An 8,693-nucleotide genomic window follows, 5' to 3' on the forward strand; every position below is an offset into this window, starting at 1 on the left:
TTTTTTTTTTTTTTTTTTTTTTACTTTAGCCTTCACAAATAAGGTCAGCTACCAGATGGCAAGCGTAGTTGGCAGCAAAAATAGGGAAGGAGATGAATAGCTTAAGTAATGGCAGAACAGGTTAGGAATTACTTGATGCTTTCAAGTCAGCAGGCCTAGGCAGGATAGCAAGGGGTGGCAATGTTTTTGGGCTGTATGCCAAAAAAACCCTGCAACCTCAACTTGCAAGATATTAGCATAACAGGGGCTGACAGTGGGGGAGGCACAAAGGGCCCAGTCCTTGTTGTGGCAGCACAGCCCCAGCCCCTTCTCTGCCATTTGCTCCAAAGCACATGTGCACCTGCCACCAGCAGTGAGCCAGGCCAGGGCTCTGCAGACCCTGGTACAGCTGCTTGCAGCCTCCTGGCTGCCTGCCACAGCTGGCCTGGGCTCTGGGCAGGACCCTACCATCTATCATGGAGCCCAGGCTGCTGACAGCACACAGCAGTGAGGTCTGTGGAAGTCTGGTTTGGCTCATTACCAGCAGCAGGTACACACATGCCTCAAGGCAGACAGCAGGGAAGGAGCTGGGGCTGCACTGCTACAACGATTGGGCTCCTCACAGCTCCCCTGCCATTTGCTCCGAGGCACACATGCCAAAAAAATGCCTTCTTGTGCCATGTGTGCCAGGGGCTGCCTAGCCTTGCCCTAGGCAAGTGAAGGAATTGGTGGAGGTAATTTCAGAGCCACTGGCTATTCTGTTTGAGAACTTGTGGAGTTCAGGTGAGGTATCGGATGACTGGAAAAGGGCAAATGAAATGCCCATCTTTAAGAAAGGGAAGGATGACCTGGGGAATTACAGACCAGTCAGCCTGGCCTCAATACTTACACAGATCATGAAGTAGGTCCTCAAGGAACCTACTGTGAAGCACTTGGAAAAAGAACAAGGTGATCAGGAATAGCCAACGTGGATTCACCAATTGTAACTTGGTTTCCTTCTATGATAAGGTGGCAGGCTTTCTGGATATGAGAAGAACAGTGGATGTGGTATACCTTGACTTCAGGAAAGCTTTTGACACCATCTCCCACAACATTTTTTTTTAACAAGCTAAAAAATAAAAAGACAGACTAGACATAAATACTGTAAGGTGAATCCACTGTTTGGATCACCAATTGCTCAATGTCTAGATGGGAGAAAGTATCAAGTGGGACCCCCAATGGGTCTGTCCTGGGACAGATATTGTTTAACATCTTCATTAACAATTTGGGCAATAGGATTGAGTGCACACTTAGCAAATTTGTAGGTAACACCAAGTTGGGAGGAGCTGGAGCTACTCTGGAGAGTAGGGCTAGGATCCAGGATGACCTGGAAAACTAGAGAAATTGTTCAAAACAAAATCAGATGAAAGTCCTGCACTTGGAATGGAATAATTACATGCACAAATACAGACTGGGGAACTATTGGCTACACTGTGGTACTGCAGAGGCCCTGGGGGTTACAGTGGACCATCAACTGAGTACAAGCCAAAAGGACAAAAAAGCCTACAGCATACTAGCTTGAATTATCAGGAGTGTCACCACAAAAATCAAGGGAAGTGATTCTTCTGCTCTGTTTGGTACTGCTGACCCTCACCTGGAGTACTGCATCCAATTTTGAGCCCCACACTTCAAGAAGGATGTGGATAGATTGGGGGTGGCAGAAAAAGAGTCCACCAGAGAGCAACATAAATGATTAGAGCCCTGGAAAACGTAAGTTTTGAGTTAAGGCTGAAAGAGCTAGGGGTACCTAGCCTGAAGAAACAAAAACTTGAGTGTGTGGTGAGGGTGCGGTTATTAACAGACTTCAAATACCTGAAGGGCAGTTACAAAGGATGGAGACAGACTGAAAGGCCTCAAATTGCAGCAGAAGAAATCTTGGTTGGAGACTGGGTGGTCAGGCATTGGGACAGGCTCCATAGAGAAGTGGTAGAATCTCCACTCCTGAGACTTTCAATAGCAGGTTAGGCAGACACTTGACAGAAGGTTTAGTTGTGATTGATCCTGCCTTGAGAAAGGGTCTGGACTAGATGAAGTCTCTTCTAGCCTGAGTCTCTTAAGTAGGACAGAAGTGGAAGAAGTACAAAGATCATGCACAAATATGAGATGGTATTAATGCGGGGATTTTGCTGGAAAAATAACACAGCAAAACATGAAATTTCAACTAAGCTATCCCAAACCTACATTGGCTCTGTGAATTGCCAGGAAGGAAAACATACTTTCAATAGTTAAAGTAGATCATGTGGAATACAAGGAGTCTCAGCAGAAGGTTTTATTCTGTTGCTACAGTTGTTTTCCAGAGTAAATTTTGATAAGCTATTCCAGATAGCTCTAATATATAACTAGATAGTATTCCATGACAAAAGTGATAGATGAATTCATTCATTAAAAACAAATTAATCATTATGCCAACTGCTGTCATTCTGAATATACGTTTAAATGAACCTATGAGTTTAAATGAACTGGACTCACCTCAGTTTTTGTTAGATAATGAGGCCAAAGCAAGTCTCCCTCATTCTTGTTCAAAAATAGGTGCTCCTTAAAAAGGATCCTTAAATGGATTTGAGAGATGGAATCTCTTAAGTGGATGGATGGACTCTGTTCCTCCCCTCCCCCCATTGTGTGTTCTGGTTTCAATAAAAGAGATGAAAAAGTTGTCACATTACAGTTGGCATGTTTATACATTATAATCTGCCATCGAAGTCCATCAAACTCTCAGTCTTTCTGCAGGTTAGTCAGACACTAATAGTCGATCTGTGGGCTGCAGAATTTTAAGACCAATTCTCTTACAAGGAAAACTGAAGCTACATTATTACAAACTGTCCTCAGTTTGATTCCATCCTTCCTGCTAACTTGTATCTTTAGGAGAAGGTACATTGTTATATATTTCTATAAAATTAGTATATTTCTATAAAGTTGTAGTTTTTAAACAAGTTATGAAAAGGAATCCTTGTCCTTTTTAAAAACAGTATCTCTCTCTCCTTTTGAGGCCATGGTATTAGGTATGTTTTCATAGCAATAAGATGTAACACTAAGGTGCCTCTCCAGTTCATGGGGTACCTCCTGTCACCCTATCATAGGGAACATGCCATCACCATGGCTATTTTCTCAGGGAACAGATTCTGGGGGAACTCCCTAACAATGAGCAGTTAACCAACAAAAAGTGACCTGGAGCAATCTCTACATCTCTAGTTGCTCCTTACAGGCACTTAACAAGAACCTAAATTCCAGGCAAGACCCTCAGAAGAAGCCACACATAGGTACATCATATTTGTAAGATTTTTAAAATAATTATTCTATATGTGGGATAATTCTTGTATTATATTAAGTTGAAAGTCTGGCAGAAAACAAAGTCCAGAAAAGAGGAGAAAAAGAAGTATTATTACAACAGCTGAGAAAAATAAGGAAACAGCAGAAGTCATAGTTGGGCATGTAACTTTAAATTTTGTCCTTTGTGCATGGAATATCCCCTTTAGGATGATTTAACTTCAAATGACAGGGCATGAATACATACTGAAAATAGCTTTCCTCAGAACTTACAAAGAAAAGTTCCTCTTCAAGTTGTTCCAGTATACAGAAATTGTTCACGCCTTTTTTCCTTTATGCTGCATCATCCAAGCCATGTCACAGAACGTGTGCCATGTCCTGTGTTTCCATACAGGACAGGGTTGCCAACTCTGACTGAAGCTATTCCAGGAGATTTTTTTTCCCCCAACATGACAGTGTCATTAATTGAATGCATTTTCTTAAAATATCCTATTAAAATCTCACGGATTGCTTTCAATAGTCACCGAGAGATCGATGGCTGGGAGTCCGTCAGAGTCGGCAACGTGGGAGAGTTAGCAACCCTAACACAGGAAGAGTAAGAAACTATACTGATATACTGAAAGAAAGCTTCTAAAAATTGTGGCCATAATTGTGGCATAATTATATTTCAGCGTTGAAAAACTGAAACAAAACAAACGATCAAAAAAATCCTAATCACCACCACCAAAAAAACAATTACTTCCCCCTATAGCAAGAACAGGTATCTTTTTGTGGTTGTTAGTGGCTAATGTGGCATAGTCAGCCTACTTCATTATACCTCCAGGTTGTTTTCAAAGGGTTAAACTCTGGCTAGGTCCATCGCTTGCCCTTAGGGGATGTGCCATCTTTCCTAAATAAAGTGATTACAACTGTACTGCAGGGTAGGGAAGCCCTTGCTAGAAGTCCTTCAGTTTAGCTGCTCCTCTCTGCAGGTTCAGCCTAGGAAGTCTAAACTCTGCTTACTATCTCAAATGTGACTCTCAACTCCCTAAGTTCATTTAAACTTACTTGACCTCAGGTACAAGTTAGAACAACAGGGGCATGAATAGTCAGAGCTTAACCCCAAAAAGCCACAAGCCAGGGGTTCAGGAATAGACAGTCAGGGGTCAGAAGCAGGGGTCCAGACTGGAGCAAGGTGTCAGCAGTAATGAACCAGGGATCCAAGCTGGCATCAGAAATGGCAAGTCAGAAGCCCAAAACTAAACAAAGAAGCTTCTGTTCTGTTGAGTAGCCTGCTAGGTACTGTAAGAGCTGCTGCTTTTAAGCAGACAGCAATGCCCATGCAGGCAACTGGGGCCACCTGGAAGTAACTGGGCCACAGGCAGTCACACCCATGCAAACAACGAAGGCCAGCTGGAAGCTAATTAGTCAGCCTGGTTCCCTGACTCCTGACACTTGGCTTACATTGTGATGACCTCTTCCCCGGACTTCACGAAGGTTGCTCAAAACCTGAAAGATGCTCTCTTATTTCTCTGGACTATAGAAGTTGAGCAAATAAAATGATCTCACTTCACAGATAGTTTTTTTTTTTCCATTACATTTCATCTGCAAGGCGTTTTGACATAGTCACTCCATATTTGGTAAAAAGGCACTGGTAAAGCCCGAGTGCAAATAAGACTATTTTCAAGAACTAGGAGTACGTGTTCTGAGATTATTCAGTACTGAATTAAAAGTGTTTTTCTATGATTCTATCAGACTAGCTCTCCGAGTTTCAGTTGCAACTTGTAAAATTTACTGAACATATTCTTTATTGCCTTTTATGATCCTTATGTGGCCAGAGTATCTGGTGAAAATGAAAGGAGAATCAGATTCAGAAAAATGTAATTTCATTCACTTCAGTGAAGTTACTCCTCAGATACACCTGCATGAGGAAAGTCAGATTAATGATTTTGGGATGCTTTATAAAGAGATCTGGTGCACTTGCACATTCAGTAGTGCTCTTCCACCAGTCCACTAACAATACAAGTAGGATGATTACGCTCATTCCTGTAGATTTGTATCTGCTACCTGGAGAACTCAGGAGCCCTCTGAGGACTCTGGGGGACTTCCACACCACTTGAAGAATACCAACTCTTAAGGAGTTCACTCTGGCATCATCAGTATACATAGGGTAAGGTTTGCCACATCCCTGCAACATCAGTCAGTTCTCTACTCCCACTCATCCAAAAGAGAGATTTGAAGAAAAAGAAAAGGTGCATTAAGATGGAGGGAAAACTGACTGTGTATCAGTTTAAAAGAACATGGATATGCTTTTAAACCTCTTTCCAAATACTAGAAAGGCAGGAAGTTAAATTAAGGGTAGGCACCCACCAAAAGAAACTGACCACCAAACGCCACACTTGTCCACAAATATAGAAAGACTGACTTATTAGGTTTAAGAGTCCTACTGACAGAAGTATTAAGAGAATGAGAAAAGGAAAGAACCAATAATGTGTGCGATCATGGCCATCTTTTCCATCTCTGACCCAACCCTACCACTAAAGGATACTGAAGACTTCATTTCCTTCCATGTTCAGACAGGACAGGGACAACCATGTAGATAGAAACCTCAGAGACTACTATTGATATATAAGGATATACCTCAGAAGGTATAACCATAGCTAACCATGTTAAATTAGCAAGATTCTGCTACAAACATCCCAAACATCCCAACACTGTTTATATAATAAGAAACAGATATTAAATCTCCTTGCTAAAGTGAGAACATTTAAGGAGGCACCAAGATGCCTGGTATGATATCTTGGGCATGCAGTAAAATAAGTTCTACATATGATATTGTCTTATCAGATGCCTGAAATATTTTGTTGCATTTTAATCTACCGTTTATCTACAGCTGTGTTTTCCTATCTTCTGGCATCTCACACTTATGTTCAGCCTGCCCTCTAAGTCAGGCAAGCTTTTTCAGATTCATTTTATTATGCCCTTTCTTGTTCTTTTTTAGTGAGCTAAGAAAATGATTGAAAAGCTACAAAAACACCTGTGTTGCCTTTCTGGCCTTGCAAAATCCAGTTTTGTTTTTCCATTGGCATAATGCATTCAAACCATTTTACAGAAATGCAAAAATATTTGGCTCCCACCTGTTAATTTCTAGGAAAAACTAATATTCTGAAAAGCTGCATTACTGGGTAAAAGCACTATCTTGGTTAACCACAAGCCTGCTTAACAGGCTGCATATGAGTGTAGAGCTCCAACAACTGTAGTTGAGCGTCAAATCAGGTCCTAAGAGACCCAACCTACTGTTCTCCTTGACTGCCAGCATCTAAAAGCCAAAATATGTATTGAACAAAGAAAGAACAAACAATAGCTTCACTATATGCTCCCCACAGTTGTACTGAAGCTATCGTTTGTTCTTCTTTCTATGTTGGGTACATATTTTGGCTTCAGCTGCAGGAGTCAAGGAAAAGAATAGTTTCAGACTCTGGGGTCTGACCTGAAGCTGTGCTAAAGCTACGTAGGGCTATAAGCAGCTATGGGGATTAAAGGAATGCAGAAATCAGCTCCGTATTAAGAAAGGCAACATTTGCATTATACTGCTGATTACGCCAAGCATCACTCAGCTGCCACCAGGATGACAGCAGCAACAAGAATCTAGGGGACAACTAAGCAGGTTGGTCTCATGGGAAAAAAACAACTTAAGTTTCTAATTGCTCTGCTGGTTGTCTTCCAGTGGCACCAGTATGTTCCTCCAGGTTGCTACAGCACCCAGGGGTGCCTTCAGATCCTTTCAAAAGCAATGTGAGCCCTGTTAGGGTGAGACCCCCCCAATGGCAAGAGAACCAGAGATTTTTAAGGCCTGGCTAAACAAAACCTTGGCTGGGATGATCTAGTTAGGGATGGTCCTGCTTTGAACAGGCGGTTGTACTACATCAGTGTTTCGCAACCCATGGGTTGCAACTCAAAAGCAGGCTGCAAGAATATATGAAAGGGTCATAAACAAACTTTAAAAATGGATCGACCAACTTAAAAAATGGATTCTCCTTTAAAGGAGAAAAAATGTGGGAAACTATGACTTTCCTCTTGCAGGCTGGCAGAGTCCTAGCCTGTAAGGGGCTGCTTGGGGCTCTCCATGCCTCGCATACACCCACCCCCTGCCCCCCACACTGGGGGGCTGGGGCCTGGAACAGGGGCAGTGGCTTGGGAGCAAGCAGCATTGGGTCAGGACTGTCCATCAACGTTCACACACGGGTCCCAATACAAAAAAGGTTGAGAACTACTGCACTAGATGACCTGCTGAGGTATGTTCCAACCCTCACGTTCTAGGAATCCTATGATTTCAAAGAGGGAGTTTAAGTTAGAGAAAAACACTCTCAGGAGCAGGGCAGTAAAGCACTGGAAAAGAGAGACTGTTTTCAGTGGTAGCAGATGACAGAGGTGGTACAGTCACCCACCCCCACAATCTTCAAAAAGCATCTTGCCACTCACCATGCTGGAGTCATCCGACCCCAGCAGTCTTTCCTGCCTAAGTGCAAGGGGGCTGAACCTGATAATCTTGTAAGGTCCCTTCCCAGCCCCAGCATCTATAAAACAAGGAGTAACAATCTCAAGTTGCAGCAAGGCAAGTTGAGGTTGGATATTAGGAAAAACTTTCTCCCTAGGAGGGTGGTGAAACACAGGAACTGACACTCCCCACTCAGGCGATGGGCTGGGGGGGGGGAGCACCAGTGCCCCCCTGCAAGTGCTGGCCTGGGAGTGGGGACTTGCAGGGGAGTCGTGTAATCAGCCAGGGGAGACCCAAGGGGGGTGGGGGAGGCATGTGCCCCACCTGAGTAAGGTGGCACCAGTCCCCCATCCCAGAGAGGTGGCAGACTCCCCATCCTTGGAGGCCAGCTATGACAAAGCTTTGTCTAAGATGACTTACGGCTGGTCCTGCTTGGAGCAGGGGGCTGCACTAAATGACCTGCACAGGTCCCTTCCCACCCTCCTTTTCCCCTAGGTCTCTGGAGCAGCAGCTGCCTGGAGGCAGAAGTGCCATGAAACAAGAAAGCGAAAACGAGAGCGTGAGCACAAGCAAGCAAGCAGTTACCCCTCCCACTCCAGGACCCTGGGGCTGCGAGGGGTGAGGAGACGGCAGGGATCCCGCTGCCCCGCGCTCCCTGCCCGAGCGGAGGGAGGCGAAGAGCGGGACCCCCCCGGCTCTCCCGGCCCGTGCACGGCCCCACGGCCGGAGGGGTCCCAGCAAGGCCCCCGGGAAGGAGGGAAGCGCCGCCACTTACAGCTAAGAGCCCCCAAGGCGCCGAGCAGGAGCAGGAGGCAGGGGCGACTCGCCATCTTCCCGGCTACAGCCGCTCTGCGGCCGCGGGGCGCTGCTAATGAGGCGGCGGCTGCCCCGGGCTCGGGCTCCCGCGCGGCGGGACCCCCCGCCTCAGCCCCGG

At 44.8% G+C, this 8,693-nt stretch overlaps 1 protein-coding gene across 3 annotated transcripts in view; it reads right to left on the minus strand.

Annotated features, from left to right (window-relative positions):
- Nucleotides 1–8,687, minus strand: part of JAM2 (junctional adhesion molecule 2) — a 51,933-nt gene extending 43,246 nt beyond the window's left edge. For all 3 annotated transcript variants that reach the window (XM_019524567.1, XM_019524568.1, XM_019524566.1), the window contains exon 1: nucleotides 8,535–8,687. In XM_019524567.1, coding sequence (XP_019380112.1) covers nucleotides 8,535–8,589 — 55 coding nt within the window. In that variant the 5' untranslated portion in view covers nucleotides 8,590–8,687. The remainder of the gene's footprint in view (nucleotides 1–8,534) is intronic.
- Between the last annotated feature and the right edge of the window lie 6 nt (nucleotides 8,688–8,693).

The sequence above is a fragment of the Gavialis gangeticus genome, unplaced genomic scaffold (assembly GCF_001723915.1).
Source record: "Gavialis gangeticus isolate Ggan-Ray unplaced genomic scaffold, GavGan_comp1, whole genome shotgun sequence".
Taxonomy (NCBI): Eukaryota; Metazoa; Chordata; order Crocodylia; family Gavialidae; genus Gavialis; species Gavialis gangeticus.